We start from the raw sequence: 24,568 nt of genomic DNA, 5'->3' as shown, positions 1-24,568 counted from the left end.
AAAAAGAAAAAGAAGGAAGTGGAAGGAGAAGAAGGATGGAAGGCGGGGCTGGTCTTTACCAGGGCCCTGACTATTCATGGACCCTCATCTACTCAGACGCTGACACGTGTCCCAAGGCCTTATTTATAGGCCTGCCACTCAAATATTCTCTGCCCCCTGTGTCTCTGTCCGTGTCTCTGTCTCTCTGTCTCACTCAACTGCTGCTACCCTGCACATTTCTGAATTCTAGAGAGAGAGCGAGTCATGGAAGAAGCGACTTCAACCAAGAGTCAGCCGTTGCCGGTGACGGACTCGCCGGTGGCCAAAGAAAGCCACCGGAGTGGCAAGGGCATGACGAAAAGAGGTGTTTACGCTGCCATCTCCTACATGGTTTCCGCAAGTAGGTCCCTCTGTATTCTCCATTCTCATAGCCTTTTTCTTGTTCCATTTCTGGTTTTTTTTTTTTTTCTTCCTGAAGCTTTCGACTCGTTTTTGAATTTTTTTTGTCTGGTTTTGTTTGTAGAGAATGAGAAAGTGAAGGAAAACTTAAAACAGAATTATTTATTGCTTCCGATTTTTATTTTCTAATTTCTTGTTCCTTGTGCTTGAAATATTTGACTTAACTGGCTTTGTATGGTTTTCGATGTGTCTATTCATTTTGATCAATCTTGGGATGAAAATTAAGGCTACTTTTGGTTCTGGAAAATAATGGAGGAAAGTAAAGGTAACGAATGATTGAAGCTTTTTGCTTTGTTTTCGGTTTTTCTTTCGAAAATCAGGTAGAGTTCAGAATACAAATCTTATTAATATTAAGCTTGTATATGCCTTCATGAAGTGGTTCACGTTCTCATCTCCTTCCATTTTTAGTTCGACTTTTTTCTCAAATTTTTAAGTCGTACTATGAAAATATGAGAAAATATTCCGACGTGAGGAAGTGGAGGGAAATTAGAAGAGAGAAATATTTTGGTTTTTATTATATTCTATGGAGCGAGAAACAGAGGATAAATTAACCGAGTGTGTTTGGTTCTCGAGAATATTGTTTCTTTCTGTTCTGGCAATTTTAGGACAAAAATTGGTGCTCCTGTTGGTAGTTGAAAATAATGAACAAAGGTAAAGGAGAAAAGGATGTTTTTAAGCACTATTTTACTTCTATTGGGCCACTCATGAACTGGTTCACTGTGTGATGTTCCAATATTTTATTATTTGACTCTGAAATATACTTATTTTTTTAATAAAGAAAATGAAATTTTGAATGTTTTGTTTTCTATTTCATTTTTTGCTTTTGCAAAATGAAAAATTGAATTCAACTAAGGTAAGTGATGCTTTTGTCTTATAAAGTTCCAAATTCAACAGTTCAGCTCTGTTGAGCCGAGGCTTTTCATTTTCATTCTTCTTCCTCTCTTTTCTCTCTCTCTCTCTCTCTCTTCTTTTTCTTTTGCCTATTCCCATCCTTCTTATGTCTACTTTGGCAGTTTTCACAATTTTTTTTTGTTTTTTTTCTCTCTCTTTACTTTTTATCTTTTTCCTATTCCCATCCTTCTTATGCCTCCTGTTTGGCAGTTTTCACAATGGCTGCCTTTTTTGGTTTCAACTATTCTGACTCTGGGTTAACATTTTTTTTTTTGCAGTTCTCTTGATATTGTTCAACAAGGCAGTTCTTTCTTCTTATAATTTTCCATATGCAAATGTCATCACTCTTTTTCAGGTAGCTTCTTTGCTGAGTTGCTCAGATGGACTATCTTATACATTCCTGAGTTATAAGCTGTTTTAGTCATTTACATTAGTCAGTTACTTGTCATCATAACTTGTGCAATCAGTTAGTTTTTTCTTCTTGACTTTTGATGTGCAAAACTTGTTCAATATGAAGGAAGAAGATAGACAATAGCTAATTGTGGTAGAAAGATGGGAAAAAAATTTCTCCTTCAGAAATTGAGTGTCACGAGTTGTCTTGTTCAATTTGTGGTTACAAGATAGATTGCTTCTGATGAAACATGATTCCTTATTAAATGGTCAAGGTAATTTTAGGAGTTAAGAAGCCAATGTATGGACAAAGCTGTGGAAGGACATTCCAATTGAGTTGGTTGAAAAGCAGTATAATCACGTAGATGTTTGTCCCTTGAACTAGGGATCACCTGCAAAGAATTTCTAAAGCTGTACAACTTACATGAAGGCAAATTCATGCAAGCATTGTTTTGTGGCCAGAGATATAATTTGCGGTTTCATTATGAAGGTAGATAAATGACGTTAACTAGCAAGCTGATGTATTGCCAAGAAACTAGGAGAAAGATGTGGACTGCCCCTTTGTTTGGGCTGGTGCATCTAGAAAGAGAGAAACAAGAGGACATTTGACAGGGTACCTATCAAAAGAAAAAAAAAAAGGAGGACCTTTGACAGGATGGGGTCTACAATTCCCAAGCTTGAGTGGAAGATGCTATTCTTGCTGTAATCTTGGACAGAGGATGGCTCTTCTGGTGGAAGGCAGTTTTTCTTTGGTTTAAAGACTGCTTGCCTTAACAAATTAATGCTTTTGAGGCTTACACCTTTATATTACATGACCTACTAAACGGATTTAGTAGTGCAAGTGGAGATAATAAACCTGGGCACACATAATCTGATCTAAAGGAAGTGACCAACTTAATCTGTTGGCAACAGGCTAGTAAGGAATTTCATTCCCTAGAACTCCTCAGGAGTTTAGGCTACATGATTTACTAAAAAATTTGCACCTGTTTGCTTCTTCTAGGAAATTAAATTCTAGTTAGCTATTTTGGTAGTTTCAATATCAAAGTAAGACATTTGTAAGGTTGCCTCTGAAAAATTGAGTTCTTCTCCAAAATGCAGGGGAACATTTCATTTGTTAAATGACCATTTATGTTTCTTGTCTATATGTTTGTCAATTCTATCCTCAAACCTTTGGAAAATGAACTATAGTTCAATATGCCTTTTTATTTAATTTGCTCCATTTCTTTTTACACCCTTTACATTACTAGGAAATTTTTGTTTAGCTTGGCATTTTTAAGCTCTCATTAATTCCTTCATCAAGTTCTAATTCTCTTGAATTTCTTCTTAACACTTTTAGTTTTAATCATACTGTAAGGAGAGAATTGGGCAAGGTAGAAACTTATTGCCTTTAGCATAAAGACCTTCCTTTTCTATGTTAGGTGCCTTAAAGTATGCATGCTTGTGGTTTTATGTTTGATTCTGACAAAGGGGTCGGTTGTGTACCATTCAACTTTGCAAATTAGTTGCCAACTACATAGAGCTGGATACACAGATCCTTTCTCATCTAGGGTCATATCCTTCAAATCATTGTCAATATTCCATATCGCTTTAAACTTTTTTCCTTTAGCCTATCTCCTATCTCTTGTCCTTGTAATGTCTTTAACCTAAATCACAATAAAATCATTTCTCCTCACTTGATGCATATATTGGTCTTCACTATTCCTCAATTTTGTATTGCCTCTAAATTTTTTATGAATCCTCTTTTTTTATTCTATTTTTTTCTTAATTTCTACTCATCCATTTTAACATTCTCTTAGCTATCGTCCACTTTCTAATTTTATGGCACTACTAGTCTCCTATAACTATCTCATAAAAGTTTCCTTTAACATAGTGGGTATTCCGTAACCACACTTCCCTCTAAAAGCACTTCACCATTTCATACATTATGCTCTAATTGTACGTGAACCATCATTTTGTTCTCCAAGATAAAAAGATGGCTAGTTTTAGATATCTATTGAAAATAAATTTTCTCCAATATTTCATTTTTTTAATCCTAGTTTTGTTGAGTCATAGTCATGTTTTCTCTTAGTTTAATTGAACCTAAATCATTTAGTGCTTATTTGGTGGCAGAAAGGAGAACTTTATTTGCAAAAACAGAGAAATGAAAAATTTTACAAAGAAATGTATCTATTAATATTTTTCCAAAATTGTTTGAATACATTTTATTTTTTTTTGAAAATGAGTATTCCATGAAATCCTTTATTTTATTTTATTTTATTTTATTTTTATTTTTAAACTTTTTATAAGGAAAGGAAATACATTAAGAAAACATCTAGAGAAAATGGGGCACAACCTAAGTACACAAGAAGCACAAAGAGAGAGGTTGTAGGGGATAAATAAAACATAAGAAAAAACAAAGAACAAAGATCTCCACACCCTAACCATGTGCAAATCCATCTATAAAATCCAGTAGGGGAAAATCAAAACCCCAATAAATCTTAGCACGATCCAAGAAAAGTGAGAAAAGTTTTTAAGATGTTCCTCCAAGCCTTGAAAATTTCATGTTTCAAGGGGAGTTCGAGTTGAGTTCAAAATTTGGGTGATTTTCAAACTCAACTTTTGCCAAATTTGATTGTTTTTTCAATTGAGTTCAAAGTGAGTTAAAGATCTATGTGATTTTCGAACACAACTTCTGCCCAATTTTGTGTTTTCTCCCCTAGTTCAATTTTGAAAGGTTTAGTTCAAAAAATTTGAAAGGGAATTTTACTCGGTGCAACTTTGATTCAAATGGTCATAACTTCGTTGTTTCAACTTCGATTTGTACATTGTTTGAAGCGTTGGATTCCTGACTTTCTGAACTTTAAAACCATATGTGGCAAACACCAAAAAACTCATGAGAAACAACCCAAAATTCAGCTCAAAGTCACAGCTGATGCTAATGCACTAGTTTGAGTTCCAAATTCGATTTGAACTTGACAACAAGGCATTCAACCTTCTTCCTCATGGTTGTTTTTCTCTAACCCTCTCCATAACCCTTATTTCTTGCCTCTCATGCTCATGCCTTGCTCCCCTGCTTGGACTTTGATCATGCTTCACAAGTCTCGGATATCTCCCTTAAATTAGAGGCTCCAGAATCTCACACCTCTTGAGCTGAAAATTTGTTGGGAGTTTTGATACTAAGGGGAATTAGAATAACTTAATCGAGAAACACCTATTCTTTGTTTGATTCCATGCTAATCTATATATACTACCCTGTTAGGATACTTAATGAATGAGCTTAATGAATTTGCTATCATCTTTTTGTACTAATCATTCAACAACCTTAAATAGTAGGCTTCCAATGACCATTTCCTCTTCCAAAGATCCACTACGCTCGTAGTTTTAGTGGAAGTAATATTGAAAGGGGAAGGAAAATTGTATTTTAGAGAACACTTTCCACATCCATCTTCTCAAAACTTGGCTTTGAGCCTTTTTTTATCTTAATGTTTCGGTCTTTGGGCAAAAACTCCCCTAACACTTCCTAATAGGTTTTCCACAAAATCACTCAAAGGCCTTCCCCACCTACCTTGAACTCACCCCTTATCAGTTTCTCTAAATTCTTTTGGAAGATTACCCATCTCCAAATGCAATCTTATCACTCATGAGTCTTTATAACAATTTTCCAAGTAAAGCTTTGTTCAAAGAAAAGAAGTTTCTGATGCCTAACCACTTCCCCCCATTCTTCTTATCTTTACGGACTATATCCTATTTCACATGGTGTAACTTTTTTTTTTTCGAATAATGACCGCCTTATAAGGAATCTTCTCCGGTCAAATTCTAACCACTATAGGGAATATAAACAAAGACATGAAGTAAATTGGTAGGGTAAAGAAGGTATTTTGATGAGTCAGCCTTTTGTCTTTAGAAAAAATGATGCTTCTTCTAAGACACTACTCTCATTCTAAAATGCTCTTCTATCACATGCTATTAATTGAAAATGATTAAAAAATAATAGTTGCCCTTACTTTAGTTCAAAAATGAAAACTATTTGAAGAACTGTTTTCATTTCTTATGCTAAATAGAATCTTGGATGGATTAATTGCTACTCCAATTTCCTCAAGTAAAAGCTTAATGTGTGTAAACAACATAGTGTATGACTCTTCTTGCTTGTGCCCATTGCCATTAGTGTTGATGCATCATACGCGTTCTTGATCAAATTAATATATCTACATCCTTTTTTGTAGGTATTCTTTCAATTTGTGGACTCAAACATGGAACCTTCCATCCTCATTTCAACCCCCTTACCACCTAGGTTAGGGTCATAGTTATTAAAGGCACATCTAGGCCTAAGGTGTGGTGACTCCTTAGCTATTATAGTGCCTTGCCTGCCAAGGTGCGTACCTTGTTGTAAAGGTTCATCTTGTCTATTTCCTTTTTTTCCTTTTTACACTTTTATTCTTGAAACTTATGACCGTATGTTGACATTTTATGTTATTTTATTGTTTTTTTTATTCGATGCTTCTTGAAATTATTGGAATATTGATCTAACGAAGGTTTTCATTTCCATATTTACAATATTTTATAAAATGGACATGCGCTCTAGGTTAAATCTAACTTAGCTCAGGCCTTAGTGCGCCTTGCGCCCTTCAGAACCATGGAAAAGCCTTAGGGGTCTCAAATTAGTACATATAATTGATACTATTTTCATTTTGAAAACCCACTGCATCATCTTTTTAGAAAATCTATATGCTTTTTCTGAGAGGATAAATACGATATAAAATTCTCTCTTCTTCCCTCAAAACCTTTCAATTAATTGCTTTAAGTAAGAAATAATCTCTAGGGTTGTCTATCAAAAAAGGAATAGCCTTTATGGTTGATCTTGCAGCAATAATATCAAATTGATTTTTTGATACCCTTCTATCACCACAGGACTTGTAACTCTGGATCCAGAATATAATTGAGCTTCTTTCATGGATTTCATATCTTAGAATGAAAGGTCAAAATTTTGCGTGCTTGGATCATTATTAAAGGTTGATATGACATTATTAAGATTTAGGTCCCATTTGCCACTTGCTAGGCATGTCAATTTAACATTTTCATTTAATTTTGGCCTGACCTTCTGTATTAGGTTTTTTTTTTTTTTTTTTGGGGTTAAAATTGGATTCTAATTTCTTCATTAGATATTGAGACACTTGATATCTTATGTTTTTTGTAGACGATATCTTCCTGTTTATTTCTCTATGTAATGAGACGCTGGAAGATAATTTCTTTCTCAGCTGGTCAACCAGAGAGCATCACTGATGACTCAGCAACACATGTACCAATTAAGACATTGGTTCACACCCTTCCTCTAGCATCATCATATTTGCTCTACATGGTAGGCGTTTGGTGGCACAGAATTCTCTTTCTTTTGACTTAAATCTCTAGTTTCTTTCTAAATAATATTTGGCAATTTCTCTTTCTGCTAAAAGCTGATCACAATGGAATCTGTACGCGCCTTAAATGTACCTATGTACACCACACTAAGACGAACAACTGTGGCTTTTACAATGGTTGTTGAGTATTTCCTGACAGGGCAGAAACATTCACTTGCTGTGCTTAGCAGGTAAATAGCCCTTATCTACTGTTGCTTTTTTGTAATGCATAAATCACCTAAGTTAAGGGAAGCAGGAAAATTTGTCTCCTTCAGTCATCAAGCCACTTATGAAAGTGTGAATTGAATTATAAATGGAAGCAATCCTCTAATAAAATCATAAGAAATGTGTGAGTATCAGAAAAAACTCATAAAGTGGACTTACCTTCTGCCTATTTAAACTATTTATTTTTTCATTTTTTTATGAAGTTCTAATTTATGAATTTTTTTTTCATCAGTAATCATGGGACTAAATTTCATGATTGACATATCATATGATTATATTTAAAAGTAGAAGGTGCATGGGCTTTGCATGTGTACAAGTAGTCCTCCAAAGTAGGGATGGCAACGGGGCGGGGCGCCCCCCTCCCAACCCCGCCCTGTTTATTTAAAGGAATTCCCATCCCCGTCCCATTTAAAAAATTAAACGGGGCGGGGCGGGCATGCTACATTCCCATACCCGCCCCGTTTAACTTTTTATTTAATTTTAATTTTAATTTTTTTAAAAAATTACTTTTAAAAATTTTAATTATATTAAAATAAATATATTTTATAAATAATTAAATTATTATATTTTTTATAACTTATTTTATTAAAAATAATTTATTATTATCTATATATTAAAAATAATAAAATAAAAATTAAATTAAATTAATTTTAAATTTTAAATTAAATTTTAATTTAATTTTAATTTTATATATAATCGGGGCCGGGCAATACCCGAACCCGCCCCGGGTTTAAAAAAAAAATCCCAAACCCGTCCCATACCCGTTTAGGAAAATAATATCCCATCCCATTAGGGGCGGGGCGGGGCGGGTACCCGAAATGACCCACCCCATTGCCATCCCTACTCCAAAGGTTGGACCTGATTAGGGATGTGGTTTTATGATTGATAAGCAATCTTTTTTGTGGAGAATAATTACCGTCATTCATATGAATCACAATAGAAAGAAAGGCAAGCTTATTCAGGAAACATACAAAGGGCACACTAAGAACCATTCTTCCATAACGTTATATGAAATTTGTGGATCATATAACAATATATCACAAATATAACAATTTAATATTTTGTTTCTATAATGTAACTCCAAAGCCAAAGCAAAATGATATTGTTTTACAAATTAGTTAAACTTTTAAATATATATATATATATAATATTGGATAATTAGACTTAAATATCTTCATGTCCCATTGGAAAATTCCAAGTATAATAGGAGTTTCTCATCTGAAACAAAGCTTTGTGGATTGCAAGGAGGGTGTTCTTCATGCAGATTATTGGCCAGCAGGCTAGTCCAATTGAACCCCAAATAAGTTACCTTATTTTGTAAAGCCCCTCTCACAATTCCAAATACTTATATTCAGGTTTGCCAATCTTCGTCGTAGTTTTTTCTCAACAGGAGCGTCTTGCCTATTGGTAGTAGTATGAAGTGGATGTCTTCAACTAACATTTCAAAGTGGAAGTATGAAAAATTATGGCTCAGACTGATTTATTCTTGGAATTTTATAGTGATAGCATCATTACCTATTGTATCATGTTGCTAATTTTCTTAATGGAAATTTCCAAAATTTTCACCAGTGTTGGGATAATCATACTTGGTGCATTTATTGCTGGAGCTCGGGACCTGTCATTTGACTCCTATGGCTATGCTATTGTTTTTGTGGCAAACATTTGTACAGCTGTATATCTTGCTTCTATATCTCGTATTGGTACTATTTTGTTCTTATGTCTTCTCATGTTTCATTCTCTATGGTAAGGTTCAAAGTTTCTTTCTATTGATATGTGGTATTTTTCTCAATTGTCTCAGGAAAATCCAGTGGCCTCAGTAGCTTTGGCCTTATGTGGAGCAATGGTAAGATGATAGGTTTCAAACAGAGACAGATTAATTGATTTTTAATTCCTTTTGAAAAAAGAAATAAATTGGGGCATATTTGTTTAATTGAATTTTTCACAGGAATAATATGTGGGCCAGCCTTACTGTTATGGACAGCTATGAATGGTGACCTGGAAGCTATGATGAACTTCCCCCATTTGTTCTCCCCTGGCTTTCAGGTGCTTCTTTTTTGTTGCTTTCAAAATGCATGCTCAGCAGTTTTGTTCTTCAGGATTATATGACTCATGGCTGCCATTGTATTTTCCTTTAAAAATATATATATATATATATATATATATATATATATATATATATATATATATATATATTATTTTGGTTGAACATTAATGATGCAGCCCTTTTGGTGCATGAAATGTAGCATGGTTATGTCTGATTTTTATGTTTTGGTCATGCTCTTCAGCTAGCATATGGTTCTTTGCTTTGCTTTTTTTTTTTTTTAAATGCATTTTCTATGTTTGTGCCTCAACCCATCCTTCATTTAATTTTAGATATTCCAATCTGCCTATGAAAATAGCTAAATTTTTCTGGGTCTTCGATACCAAAAATATTATTGTTTATAGTTTCATTAAACCAGTTACTTAAGCATCAAGAGCAGCATTCTACCTGTTCTGGTCTACCCAATAATCATAGCTGCAGTTAGAGCATGTGATTTTCAAGGCTTCTTTTATTGATCATATCTCCATTCGAGTCTTCCTCTCCCCTTGCTGTAGCCCTTAACTTATAATAGTTGATTTATTCTAATATGTATTAATATTACTTTTATATAGTTGTCTTCGGATGCTCTCAATTGTGACCTTATCTGAGACTCTTGGATTTTTCTCAGTCTCCTTATGTCAATCTCTCCTTGTCTTTCAACTTAACCTCTTCTGTTTGGGGACTTCTATCATGAATATTGTTTTGCTTTACCGTTAAAATGTCTCTTTAGATTTGTTAGAATGTGCTAGTCTCATAACATTCCAGAAACCTCTGTACATCTCTCCCTGTGCCTCATGGATAACTGAATCAAGGTACAGAAAGTTCTCACTTTACTATAGTTAAAGGTCATTTTTCACCTATCCTCAGTCTTGTTTGTTTTAGATAATTCTAAATATCAAAGTTTCCTTACAAAATTGTAGTCTTACCTTTATACTGTCTTTTGTTTTTCTGACCAAAATGTAGTATGTGGATATGAAATACATCAGATATCTTCTATTAATCATAAGGAACAAATATATTTGAGACCTTGCAAAATATTTACATATAAAATAAAAGTTTACCATGAGGCAATCATATTTTTAACTGAAAATTCCTGACTAACGCAATACCTCAGAACCCCTTTCAGGTACAAAGCCACCAAATTATTCCTCTTGAAATTTGATGAACTGATTTAATAGTTCCTTCAAGTTTTTAATCAATTTTCTAAGATCATAAATGATCTCCATGAATGAAAGAAATTGAAGTGCTGAACATTTTTTTTTCTTATTGAAATTTTAATGTCTCTCAACATGTTCTCTATCCTTATCATTATTTTCGTCAGTTATCAAAAACCTGCCTTCATCAATTCTAGAATGAGTTTCAATTCTTGCGCTTAAACAGAATAAAGTTTAGTAATGTATTGTAGCGTCGTTGCTATTGATGAAAGTTTTCAAATGTCTGAACAGGAACTGATGCATTGAGATGTTTTGCAGGCCATGATGCTTCTTTCATGTATTATGGCTTTCTTCTTGAATTACTTCGTATTTCTCAATACAACTCTCAATTCGGCACTCACACAGACAATTTGTGGCAATCTGAAGGTGTGTAATGCTCAATTACTGTACACACACAGACATTAAGCTTTTGTCATAGTCATGCTATTCTGTTTATACTCCAGTTTGGCCTTGCTCATTACTATCAATTTAAGATTGTTCTGTCCATGGCTTCCTTGTGATTCAAATCAAGTTTGTTGATTCTTGGACCAGTAGCAACTGATGAGATGACTACATACATCTGATAAATAGACTTTTTTTTTTCTAGCATCTCATCACTGCTTACTGTGCAAGGAAATACAATTATTAGGTTATCACAATTTTCAACTAGGTTTGTGTCATAAGGTGTTTGATAACCAAAATATATACCTCCATCATTAAGTGATGTATCACTAAAAATGTTTAATTCAAAACTGACCAAACTAGGAAAATGCTGAGAGGATTTTAAAAATTATACCCTCTTTTTAAAAACCAAGTTCTTTTGGTTTACAATCCTTCTATAATGAACTTCAATCCCAATAGATATATGTCAATTCTAATCTCTTTCTACCTTGCCATGTTGATTATAAAAATATCTTATTTATTGTCAAAATGTGTTTTCTTGTTTATAAGGCCAAATGCATAAATGTGTTAGGTAAGATTGTGTTTTTTTGTTTTTCCATTTTTTGTCACGAGCCTTTGAAATCTACAACTAACAAAAATGTTGTCATGTTAACATTAATTTAACAGACATAATTGTTAAAAACTTATGATACGACAATTTTTAAGTAAAACAATACAGAGGCCACCGGTATGTATCTTAACAATATCTTATAATACATAAATGATACACAATATGATGCAAAATACAACATATAGGCACCTTTAACTTTTTTTAAATAGTTTTGAAGAAAAATCAAATTCGAGAAATGAAAATTCTTTAATAAACTATCTTATGAATTGTTGAAAATATATTTGAAGGTAGAAATTGATGATGAAAGGGCAAGAAAACAGTAAAGTAATCGTACATGAGAAAACTACACACATGTTATCAAAAACATAGGTAAAGTCTTAAGACTTAAGTTTGTTCCAGTAATGAATATTAAGAAATGTTATTGGAATGATTTGAATATTGATCTAAAAAATGGTGATGATTGAGAATTTTGGTTGTGCATTGCTTAAGTTTTCAATGATTTCATTAATTTTACCTAATACACGGTGGGAAATGGTAGAAAACTCTGTTTTTTGGGAGGATATTGGTTGGGTAATTGACCTCTCAAGCTTTAGTTTCCAAATTCTTTAGGGTTGCAAAGACTACAAATTTGCTTGTTTCCGTTGTTCTATTTCCATCCTCTACCTATCCATTTTTTGTATTTTAATTTTCATTGAAACCTTTTCGATCTAGGAATTGAGGAGCTAACTGCCCTTCTTTCTTTCGTGTTACATGTGTATCTATTACCTTCCTTTGTAGATGAAAGGATTTAGTCATTAACACCTTTTGAACTTTGTTCAGTGAGTTCATGCTTTAAAGATAGTGTGAGGAATTGTTGTCAAGGAAAGAGGTGCATTGGAGACAAAAAGCCAAGGTGAGGTGGGTAAAAGAAAGGGATTGTAATTTGAAGTTTTTCCATAGGGTGACTAATGGTAGGCGTAATAGGAAGTAAATCAAGGTATTGGAGAATGAAGAAGGACCACTTTTGGATAACATTGAAAGTATTTTAGATGGGATATTGCATTTTTTTTTTAAAGTTATGTATGAGTCCCCTTAGAGAGTCCTAGAGATTAGAAGGCTTAGCTTGGTCACCCATTTCAGTAGAGAGTACTATTTGGTTGGATCGCCCCCTTTACCAAAGAAGAGATTCTCAAAGCCATATTTTAGTTAGATAATAACAAGGCACTTAGTCTTTTGGTTTCACCATTGCTATTGTTTTAAGAGTGTTAGAATGTGATTAAGGAGGATTTATTAAGGGTTGTTCTTTGAATTCCATAATAGTGGGGTAATATTGAAGCCACCTTCATTGTGCTCTAGCGCCAAAAAAGAGTTGGACCAAAAAGATACTGGATTTTAGATCTATTAGCTTGACTGATCTATTCTTCAAGAAACTATTCATGTTTCATAAGGAAATTTTGTTCAAGAAAGACAAATCTTGAATATAGTGTTGATGACCAATGAGATGGTGGATGCGAAATGACGCTTTGAACAGGAAGGAGGAGTTTTCAATATTGATTCTGAAAAGACTTATGACTATGTGAATGGTGGTTTTCTAGACCATGTACTTGAAAGAAAGAGGTTTAGTTCTAGGTGGAGGACTTGAATGAGAGATTGTTTATTTATGACCAATTTTGCAATCTTAGCAAACAAAAATGCCAAATGTTGGGTTAAAGCAATTAGAGGTCTAAGACAAGGAGATCCACCATACCCTTTCCTCTTCACTATTGTAGTCAATGTGTTATGTAGAATGTTGTTGAGAGTAGTGGAGAGTAGGTTATTGGAAGACTTCCTTATGGGTTAGAGTATCCCATTTGTAATTTGCAGATGACACCATATTTTTTTTCTAGAGTTTGTTTAGAGGATTTGCAAAATCTTAAGCTAATTTTGTTAGTTTTCGAACACATTTGGGCTTGAGATCAATCTTGTCAAGTACTCTCTCTGACATCAACACAGGTCAAGATTAGAACACTAGGTTAGTCTTGTTGCTTAACTGAAAGGTCTGATTAGTCTCTCACCTATTTGGGTCTTCCATTAGGGGAAACCCAAAAGCAAGTGTTTTTTAGGATCTAGTAATTGAGAAAATTTCATGAAGATTAGATGGATGGATAAAAACCTTTTTGTGGAAGGATAACTCTTATATAGTCGTGTTTGTCTCATATCCTTAGCCTTAGCTATTTTCTCTCCCTTTTTAAGATGCCTTCTTCAATGGCATTAATGTTTGCTATGTCAAAGGGACATCTTCAACTCTAATGTGTACTATGCTATTAGGAATGGGAAGAGAGTGAAGTTTTGGAGGGATGGGAATGGTGTAGTCAAGAGTTCTCTAATTTGTATGCTTTATCCAAGGCAAAAGAGGCGTGTGTAGCTGATTTGTGGGAGCAAAGGGAGAGAGAGAGAGGGCGAGGGAGGGGGGACGGCGTGGGATTTTGCTAAGAATCTTAATGATTGGGAGTTGGATTCTATGGAGAGGTTCTTTTTGAAGTTGCAAGGCCACTTGGTGAATAGGGAGCAAAATGATAAAGTGGTTTGGAATGGTGATAGCAAAGGAAGTTTTTCTGTAAGATCTTTCTACACGTTGTCAGAACCAGATTGTGCTACCCATTTTTCGATAGGGATTATTTGGAATCCTTAGGTTCCCTCTAAAGTGAGGCTCTTTACTTGGGATGCTTGCTGGGGAAAAGTGTTGACTTTGGACCAGCTTCAAAGAAGAGGTTGGTCGCTAGTCAACAGGTGTGTGCTTTGTAAAGAGGAGTCGAAAACAATTGACCACATCCTTCTTCATTGTGTTAAGGCAAGGGTCTTATGGCAGTTGGTGTTCTCTTTATTTGGGGTCCAATGGGTTATTTCTAGCTCAGTTTGCGACAACTTCCTAGAGTGGATAGGTTCTCTTGTGGGAAGAAGGTGTAGTTGAAGAGTGACCCCTTTATGCATATTTTGGATTATTTGGAAGGAAAGAAACCGAATAGTATTTGAAAATGTAGAGATGTCAGATCAAAGTCTTAAAAGCTCTTTCCTTTACAAAAATGATTCATTGAGCAACTTTTGAGTAAACTAATAATAAAATAAGAACTAACTTCATTCAAAAATGAAACTTTCGTTGCATCACTATGAAAAGTGATTTTTCAAAAGAAATTCTCCCCATAAGAGTACCCATAGATGAGGGTATGGAGCCACCGTCAATATAGTTTAGCTTGGCGAGCACAAGTTGTTTTTTTTTGTGGCCGAGGTCCTCTCGGTTGTTCCATAAAAGAGGGTTCACCACTCCCTTATCACGACACATGTCGGCATTTCAGGATTCTCCCCAAGCGTAATAGACGGGTCTTCACGCGTAAGCTTGCCCCAGGATATTTATTTATCCCTCGTGATTCACCATTGCTCCTGAAACAACCAGCACTTTCTTGTCTCCAATCCCTTCTTCGGAGGCAAATTGGATTGCTAGAAAATGCAGTCCACCCAATGCTCCATCCGGGAAAAAGATTCGTAGGTCATTTTATGATAAAGTTATTCTAGGTAATCTCTAAGTACCTTCTATCAAGGAGAGAGTGACTCTTACATATAAGGGGCATGAACAGATAGGAGTTCCCTTCTAGAGTAGCTGTTGCTAGGGAGTCCAAGGGAACTCCCCTGGCAGAGCTGCTGAAGTCTAGATTGGAAATTCGGTAATAGTGGAGGACTGGCATTAGGCCCCCCTAAAAAATATACCTCTAGAAAGATCAAAAGTAATCAGAACTGTAATTGTATGTACCTATAAAGAACTCAAATGTGACAACGGTATGATAATACGATATGGTGACAATGTTGCAGTTATTATTGATCAAGAAGGATACCCAAAAAGAACTCGAATTTTTGGTGTGATTGTCTGAGAATTGAGACAATTAAATTTCACTAAAATAGTTTCCTTAGTCCCTGAGGTATTATAAGATGAGACCATGATATAGTTATAGTAAGCAAATGAAATAGATTAATTAGTAGATTGTGTTTTGCGCATATACCTTTAATTTAATATTTAATAGAATTCATAAATAAAAAAAGAAAAAAGAGCATGTTGATTATATCAAAATTAACAAGCACCAATAATTTTAGTTCATCATGGGCAGGGTCACTATTGCTGATTGTGGATTCGGGTGTACATTCATGGGAAATATTTGTTCTTAGTTGATTACATAGATTGGTTAGGTCCTTCTTGAGGGTGGGAGTTATTTTTGTTTTCTCTCTTAGTCTTTTGTTTTTGTTTCGATATGCTCTCGTGCGTTTTTTGGTCTTTAATACAATCTCTTACTTATCAAAATAAATAAATGGTGTTAAAGATCAATAAAAAGCGAAGAGATTTTCTTTGGTTAGGAGTTGGGGAGTGCAAGAGAGACCATGTCATTAATTGGGACCTAGTGTGCAAGTCTAAGGTGGAAGTGGGTTTGGGGTTTGGAAAATTTCTTTAAAAAATCGTGCTCTTTTAAGGTGATGACTATAGAGGTTTCCTAGGGAAAGTTATACTCTTGGGCATCAAGTTATGATGAGCTTCTTTGGGACACACTCTAATGGGTGGTTACATTGTTGTCCCTAGAAGTTTATTGCACAAGTCTTTTAGGATTTTTCTAGACATACTCGTTTATGGCGGGTGATAGGGTGAGAATCCATGGGAAGATTTGTGGTGGGGGAATCAATATTTGTGTTCACAATTCCTAAGTCTATATAGAATTGTCATAGCTAAACTTTTAGAAGTTTATTCAGCTATTAAGATGGAGATATTTGCATTATTGAAAGGTTTCCTGCATGCTCAAGCTTTGTGTTTATCGATCTAACCATAGAGGGAGGAGGGAGAAGTGGGTTCAACAATTGAGGTGGAGATATTAGCATTATTGGAGGGCTTGTTGCATGCTCAAGCTATGTGCCTATCCAGAGGGAGATTCTACTATTGTAATATCTTGGGTGTCTAATAGAGAGAGAGGCTCATTCTCTTGTTGCTAATCAAGCTGCAAACTACTTAGCCAAGCAAGGAGCAAAGCACTTGGTCTCCTTGGAGATTTTATTCCCCCTTGAGTTTATATAGTTTTTCTAGTGTGTACATTGCCTTTTATAAATTGAAGTCAGTTTATTTATAAAAATTTTGTTTTCATATTTCTTTTTTTGTTTAGGAGACAAGTATAGTGTATATATAAAAAATAAATTTGCCCAAGTGGTTGAAGGCCATCTTTTCCATGGGGAAGAGCTTAGGTTTGAGCCCACACCCCCTTTTCTTTCAATTTTTGCTGCTCAACATGCCACATGTGCAGCACAATAGAAGAAAGTCACTGATTCCCTCATCGAAACTTGGTTGGATCTACTTTTTCTCCTATAAATTGTATTGGTCATTACAGACACACATTGTTGATGATCATAGACATTTTAGGCCTTGGTTAGAACTTTAAAGGGGGTATATAAACATATACATATCAATAATACATCCAAGGATTTATGACTAGTTGGAACTTGGAACTAAAAATTATAACTAAAACCTTAAAAGGCTTATTTTGTGTCTTTATGGATCAACCTATGCATTAAATGTCATATTTTGTGAAGTTTAATTAGTCAAAACTCTAGTATTCAATTTTTATTCACATAAATGATATTGATGAATGCCTATGTTATGCCTCTTTTTATCTTTCTTTCATGAAATTAATAATGTATTGCCCTAAACATCATTTTCTAATATTATGGAGTTAATATATGTAGGCATATTTCTTTTTTGTCTATTTTATATTGTTTAGAAAAAAAAAGTGGGATACGCTCTATGGTATAATACACGATATGGAAAAGTAGAGAAAGGATACACGATTCACGATACACGATACACGATACACGATACAATTTATGAGTTAACTATGCATTAGACCATAGAAACTTTGTATCCTTGCCTTTGTAGTTTTGATTAAAAATAAAATGACGGGATATGAAAATTTATCAGTTTCTTTGAATTTGATTCATTTGCATATTTAGAACTCAAAATTTTCTGCAATTTAGGAAAACAAATAAGGTCTTTTTTAACCCTATTTTCCTATTAGCCCAAAAGAAGCAGATATTTCTAGATACTGCATTACATAACAGCCAGTCATGGTGCTTTGCCTTCCACTGCATGTAGTTAACCACACAGTTTAGCAATGCCATGTTGAAATATTTGTTAACTTGCACAGTTTTCAGACCTTAACTATTATATTTATGGAAAAATTTAACTCAATTCAGTATTTAAAATTTGATGATAGCAATAAATTTTTTATTTCTACGAATTCAGCATTTCTTTCAGTAGTTATAATTCAATACTCAGGTTTTCTCAATTTTATTGAACACCCCCTAAAGATGGCTGTTCTCATCCCCTCAATCAGGAAAAAATGTTTATAGTGGCATGGATCCAAACACCAAACTTGACGAGTCTCTGTCTGCATATCACCATATCAGTCTGTCAATTGTGCTAGGTGATTTGGAGTAATCCAACTCATATAGCAAATAGTAGGTTATAAGTTTCATACATCTTGGCACTGTTTGGAAGACCAAAAGATTGGCCTGCTGTTTCTAGACCCAATACATAAATGTTTTTATGGTTTCCATAAGCACATTGTGGTGACTGTTTGATTGTTTCTCAAAATGCCCAGGAATTGCTGGCTGTTATTTCTGAGTCATTTTCATTGAAGGAGCAAGAAGGATGTTACATGATTTCTTCTTTATATAGATATGTAGGATCTGTGGGGCAATTACTTAGAAGTACATTTTATGCAACAACCCTTCCTATGTGATAGAAAAGGATCCCATGATTTTGAACCGATTTTAACTGGGATCATAATTGGATTAGTACCTATAGTTGATTTCTTCTAATGCTAATCAGTGCCCTTGAATCAAATATCTGTCTCACGTACAAACATTTTCCTAGCATGCATAAGCTCAAAAGCTGCACCTCAAATGTTCTTCATTTCCGTGCCATTTAAAACTACCTATGCCTGTTTTCTGATTAATAATTTTGATGTTACAGGATCTTTTTACGATTGGGCTTGGCTGGCTGATATTTGGTGGACTTCCATTTGATTTGGTGAGCATGAACTCCTCTTCACTTCTAGGTTTTCTGATGTGATGTTCAATGCATTGCTTTCTATACTCTTTTTTCCTCTCTTCTTGTGTTAATTAGCGTCCATCTCTTGCTTCCAGTTAAATGTTGCTGGCCAATCTATTGGTTTTCTGGGGTCCTGCCTGTATGCATATTGTAAACTCAGAGGAAAGTAATTTTGATGCAGCTGCCCAAGAACCTCTCCTTCTTTCTTTTTTTCTTTGAGGTGAACTGCCTCTCTGAGTTTCCAAATTTTGATTTAAATAATCAGGTTCTCATAAGCTGTGTGCCATATAGCCTTAATTAATAGAAAATATTTCATCTCCAATAGTGTTCTCCTTCACTTACCTGTTGCTGATCTCTAAACTGAGAACCAGCAGGACATAAATTAATGATATTCAAATCCGAGAAATTCTGATTTCTTGGTAATCTGGGATTTTAATCTTCAGTCCCAGGAACTAGCTGTCTTTTGTGCTCAAACCCATTGTACCAATTTTACATGTGATTTGGTTAGTGGGCTTGGGTTTTATAACATTGTCTGAGGATTAATGCACTTTGTTTTAAACCTAATATATTTTAAGTCCCAGTAGTTGGACTAAGAACGTAGGGATAGGGGGTCTTCTCTCTTCTTTAAATGAAATTATGAATCTCTTCAAATGAATATAAGAGAAATTTTAGGGTTGGGTAGATATTTTTTTAGAAAGTAATATAAGATAAAAAAAAATATTTAAATAAAAATGTGAGTCATGTTGATGATCCTCCACAGGGCTTTGGCAGAAAAGATTTAATGGGGCTGTCCATCAAAACTACTTTCTTGGGTGCATGTGTGGACAGAGAAGTTGAGAGAGAAAGATGCCAAGCAACTCGAGTTCTCTCAGAGAAAGGTGTCTTTCTTGTCTCCACAAACTGACAACTGACTTTGGCCTAATTGCCATGCATGATTGAAACATACCCATCTTCCACAACCCCCAAAAGCTTTAAAAGTTCCACTTCTTTTAAAAATTTTACTTCCATTTCTTTGCTATTTTCTTGCCTTCACTCTAGGTGAGACAGTGGGAAGTATGTTTTCCACCTTAGCCAAACAGTTCAAACCCACAGCGCACGTGCTTAATCTCAATTCATACCGTACTTTGAAAGGCTCCTCCCACTGATTAACGTTCAATTTCGGAAAGCTTCTTTTAGAGTCACGCTATTCATCACTTTTGGGAAAAATATACACATATATTTGAAAAAAAAAATCAAAAAATAAAAAATTGATTTTTTTTCTATTTTTTATTATTTTTAAAATATGTATGTGGGGAAACACACTTTTCCTTTTCACTTTTTATAGTTTTTCCCATTTGATATATGGACGGAAGTAGAGGGAGTCGAAGAAAAATAACAACAATAATTCTTTAAATTTTTGGTCAAGTCAGGAGGTGCTGTTGAGCAAGAGGATACTTGTAAAGGAATGGAAAAGAAAGAATAAAGTGATTCAAATATCCTCTTGAATGTAGATAATGAGTTAAAAGAAAGTGTGGTAGCTTTCCTAAATCAAAATAAAAAAATGGGGGAGAGAGGCCAACATGGCCCATAAGCGAGTAAAGAAAGCAGTGGGTGTTGAGTAAAACATGGGTGTCTCCTTGTCCACCTCTTTAATCAAACACTCTCAATACTTGACCTCGGCATTGATCTCTCCACAACACTTCATTTTTTTTTCCTTTTTTGTTTTCTGCTTCTTCGACTACATGACACTGAAAAACAATAACATAATGAGTGGAAAAAAAAAGCAGCAAAGAATATAGCTTTTGACCTGCTCATGAGTCTTTAGAAAGAGAATGAGAAAGAGGGAAAAGAGTCCTAGGATCTGGTGAAGAAGGAAGAAGAGAGGAGTGGAATGGGGTTGAAGGCGTGGGGGAATCTGTTTGGGTAGTGGCACGCGAACTTATCGCCCCAAATCATGAGAGAGAGACTCTGAGGGAGAGAGAGAAAGAGAGGGAGAGAGGGAGGGAGGGAGTTTTAAGAAGAAAGGGGCTTTTGGGGTTCCCAAAAAAACTTGGAAGACCCTCAAAAAATAAAGGGTTGCGACCCCAAGATGAGTGTTCCCTCTTGCACACCCAAGGCAGGGCTCCTTTGGCGCCGATGTCTCCGCTTTGGGTTGGCTATTTTTATTATTTTCCTCTGAATGTGAATGTTGAATGTGAAAGATGGCAACTTTGTACGTACTCTTAAGCTTCTTCCGAAACTTCTTTCTAGACAATCCCTTCACTGACATTCTGCACTCCTGTTTCCGAGATTCTTCATATTTTTCTCTCTCCAATTCTCTCACTTTTTCTCTCCAACTTCTGCTACCCGTCTCTGTACCCTCCTTCGGTTTCTTTTCCATGTGTAGATCACTAGAATATTGCTGATGGGTACTGATTTGGGCACGACCAAAGTACAAATTTGGATTAAGTTTGGCAGTGTTCAACTGTGAAAAGATGAATATGTCATATGCCCAAATCAATTCCCATTTTGGTTGGTCTTTAATATTTCTTAATCCACAATTTTCCCTTTCCTAGTACGGGTATTGTGGGACTGCAATACACCACTCTTGAGTACAAAGAAACTAGGCTACATGGCCAGTTTACAATATAAATTTAATGTCAAACATAGTACTCGCAGAGAATATTGGAGGTCCCATGACTATAATGGAATGTCTCTGTCCTCTTCACCTCATTTTTGTACCATGCATGCAGGCCTAGTTCAATAGTCATCATCAAAGTCTATGATAATTTTCTAGACTAGTTTGTTCAAATAGGTTTCTTCTAACAAGACTCAAAGTACTTGGAAGAGAAGTACATAGAGACATTTCAAAAATGTATATATATCACTGTCCTAGCTAATAGTATTAGTTAGTTGATTTGTACAAATGACCATGCATTTAAAAATTCAAAGCAGTTAGTCCATATAAGCCAATGTAACTATCTCATTCCATCGAGCATAAGGGTTTAATTAATAGTCAATGAAATATTGCAAAAGCATGGTATATATGAAAAGGTGAAGAAGCTTAAAAAAATAATAGAAGGAGAGGTACAATCAAAAGGAGTTGTTTGGGGTTTTTGGTAGAGAATATTTCAGGTGCATGCGCAGAAGGAGGAGTTTGATTTTATTTGAGTACAAACTAAGCATGACAAACCCTAAAGTAAGTTGCTCCCCTTGACATCATTCCACTCACCTTCTTCACCTTCCCATCCCGAGGCAAACCCAACCCTTTATACACTCTCTTCCTCCCTACACCTCTTTGCTCCTCAGTCCTCACTTCTCCACTACCGCCCTTCTCCTCTCACTTTCTTTCTCTTTCACTTTCAGTTCCTTGTCACCATCTCCATCTCCACTCTTCTCATCTTTTGTTGTTTCAACATGAAGCCAGTAGGTTTTTTTTGGGGTTATTTGCATGTAATCATGACCCTTCAATCACTGTCTGTGTCACATATACTTGTAATCGGCTCTCCCTCTTTTCCTTCATGGTCTCTCCTCAGAACCCCAGTTGGGTTCGATGCTGAAAACACAGCTCCAACTACGTAGTCTTAGAGGAAGTTAATACCCATTTGGTTTGTCTTGTATCAAAACCCTTGGAGCATATCTATAATTTCTGTTTGGTTTGAGGGAATTTGATTGTGACTCAAAATCCCACTGATGAAAATTGTGTGTAGGGTGTTGGGTGTTGGGTGTTTTCCTCTTAAACCCCTGTTTTTTAACTCATATATATATACGTACTGTTAGCTAAATACTAAAAGTTTCAAGTATGCTCCAAAAGAATAATATATAAAGTTTAGTTGCACCAAACGGCCTTGATATTTGCTCGATTCACGGAATAAAAATCATGATTTGGAGATCCCACTTCGCCATTATCATGCCCCAACTACCAACAAAACCACCATCCCCACCTTCCGTCCCACCCAGCGAGCGTCTTTTTCCCCACGGGTGATACCTCAAATAATCATATTATTGTCCTTTTGGTGCAGCATGGGGCCATTCTTGATGTTCTTTTATTCACCTTCTACTTCTCTTTTCGGTTGTGGTGCCCCATATCGGGCCTGCAAGACGAAAGCTAGAATCAGTACTACTACAATCCCTTTAGTGTCTGTACATGATTTGAACTTGCTCCTGTGTGGTTAATTGCATTCATGGTTGCCTCTTCTTTGAAGGGAATTTGGTGAGTGACTGGGAAAGTAAGCGATGTTGGTGAGGTTCAATCCGAAGACGAATTTACGAAGAGCCGTAAAGAACGATCTCTGATTGAGCCGCGCCAATATCACTTTCTGCTAAGCCTACATGGATTTCAATCTTTATCCCCTCACCATCATTTTCTCTTTGGAGATTAGAGTCAATCCTATATTTATGATATTCTCTATCTCTGATTCATGGGATGTTTCTTGATTTAATTTAGCCTTAGTTTATTGTTCCCTGCTTCTTATCATCTCCCTCTTCAGCTTGCAGTTTTGCAGGTCTCTAGCAGTCCTCCGAAGTCTGCAGACACTAATAGGTAACTTCTGGTATGATAAGTGTAAGCTGTAGAGATCATTAATGGGCTCTTTTTTTTTTTTTTCCCATCTTGATGTTGATTGCTCGAGAAAAAGGAGCTTCTTTTTCTCTCTCTCTCTCTTTCTCTTTCTCTCTCTTTCTCTCTGTGGATGAACTCAATGAAGGAATAAGTTTTCTCTCTTGCGGATTGCATGGAATCACATGTACAAGTTTCAAACTTAAATCAATTCATCGTTTGGATGTGTTTATTTCTAATTGTATATACATATATAAGTTGGATTGCATCTTCCATTCATAGCAACCAATCATCATACTGTTGTTTTGACACAATATTTTGAAGCTATACAGATTGACCAACCTAGAATGATCAATTAGTGGAGGCAGGACCATACATGCAGAAATTAAGAAATGTTGATCTTTTTTAAGCTTTACAACCGGTGATGATAATACATGGATCCTTTCTTTTCTTTTCCATTCTAGTAAACCCATTTCTACCTCCTACAAAAGTACTGTATCAAACTGACTGTAATAATTCCATGTGTCATCCAAACACCCCCACAACTAATATTACTTGATCATCAGTTACAAAGCCTAGCAGGAAGAGAAATCAAAGAATCTTGACCCATCTGGAACTGACTTCTATATGTATATATATATATATATATATGTAGTTTCATTTCGTTTTCTCAGTTAAAGCAGAAAAGCTTTAACTAACTGTTCTGTGGGGTAAGATAGTTGGTCAAAGGAGCCTTACAGTACTGAAACGACAGCTCCCCGCATGCTCAATAGTCGATACTTCTAGCATTTTGATTATGGGTTTTCCCCATTTTGTAAAATTTCCAGTTCATGCTTCTTGTAATTGCTGGCTTGCTCAATATCTGCACTATATATATATATATATATGGCCTTTAGAAGCAGTTCTTACAAGGTAGTTTTGATGGCGACTAGAAGCACTGCCACCAAGCCTGCTGCTGCTTCTAAAAGGCACCCTAAAATTATGATCTCTGATGGAGCTGAAACTACAGCGGCATATAGGAATTACTTTGAACTTCAGATTGTTACAAGCTAGCTTACTCTGAACAACGAATTAAGGAGAAGGAAACAACAGTTCTGTGTTCTTCGGTGTCAAACCGGCTCAGAACCTAGCTTCTACGTAATTGAAAACCCTCAGCTCTGTTTGAAAAGTGTTTTCACAAACAGTTTTTCAAAATTGTTTTATGATGTTTAGAACCGTAGTATGTCTCGATTCAAAAATACTTTTAATCTATTTTCTAGTTTTTAAAAATAATTTTTTTATAATATTTTATTTTTAATTATTCTTATAATTATTGTTTAAATCAGTTGTAAAAAAAATCAAAATAACTAAAACATATT

The 24,568-nt window shown here is 35.2% G+C and overlaps 1 protein-coding gene across 4 annotated transcripts; it reads left to right on the top strand.

Annotated features, from left to right (window-relative positions):
* Nucleotides 1–147: 147 nt before the first annotated feature.
* LOC117924703 (UDP-N-acetylglucosamine transporter UGNT1-like) lies at nucleotides 148–23,373 on the top strand. 4 transcript variants are annotated; one of them, XR_004652858.1, is made up of 11 exons: nucleotides 148–379; nucleotides 1,608–1,684; nucleotides 6,893–7,054; nucleotides 7,149–7,282; nucleotides 8,886–9,016; nucleotides 9,115–9,159; nucleotides 9,262–9,359; nucleotides 10,869–10,976; nucleotides 18,617–18,673; nucleotides 18,790–18,914; nucleotides 23,150–23,373. XR_004652858.1 is itself a non-coding variant. In XM_034843418.1 (10 exons), exons 1-10 carry the CDS (start codon nucleotides 244–246, stop codon nucleotides 18,862–18,864), a joined length of 1,023 nt encoding a protein of 340 aa, XP_034699309.1. In that variant the 5' UTR covers nucleotides 148–243; the 3' UTR covers nucleotides 18,865–19,168. The 4 variants fall into 4 exon arrangements, 1 of the variants encoding a protein (XP_034699309.1); XR_004652857.1 differs by having other exon boundaries at nucleotides 23,143–23,373; XR_004652859.1 differs by lacking the exon at nucleotides 23,150–23,373 and adding an exon at nucleotides 19,455–19,631.
* The last annotated feature ends 1,195 nt before the right edge of the window (nucleotides 23,374–24,568 follow it).

This window comes from Vitis riparia, chromosome 11 (assembly GCF_004353265.1).
Source record: "Vitis riparia cultivar Riparia Gloire de Montpellier isolate 1030 chromosome 11, EGFV_Vit.rip_1.0, whole genome shotgun sequence".
NCBI classification, from domain to species: Eukaryota; Viridiplantae; Streptophyta; class Magnoliopsida; order Vitales; family Vitaceae; genus Vitis; species Vitis riparia.
Note: the sequence above shows the minus strand (reverse complement) of the source record. Positions and strands in the feature narration are given on the sequence as shown.

Coding starts and splice junctions, on each gene's coding strand:
- LOC117924703 (XM_034843418.1), top strand. CDS start 244: ATGGAAGAAGCGACTTCAACCAAGAGTCAGCCGTTGCCGGTGACGGAC. Junction 7,283..8,885: donor TCACTTGCTGTGCTTAGCAG/GTAAATAGCCCT, acceptor AATTTTCACCAG/TGTTGGGATAATCATACTTG. Junction 18,674..18,789: donor GTGGACTTCCATTTGATTTG/GTGAGCATGAAC, acceptor TCTTGCTTCCAG/TTAAATGTTGCTGGCCAATC.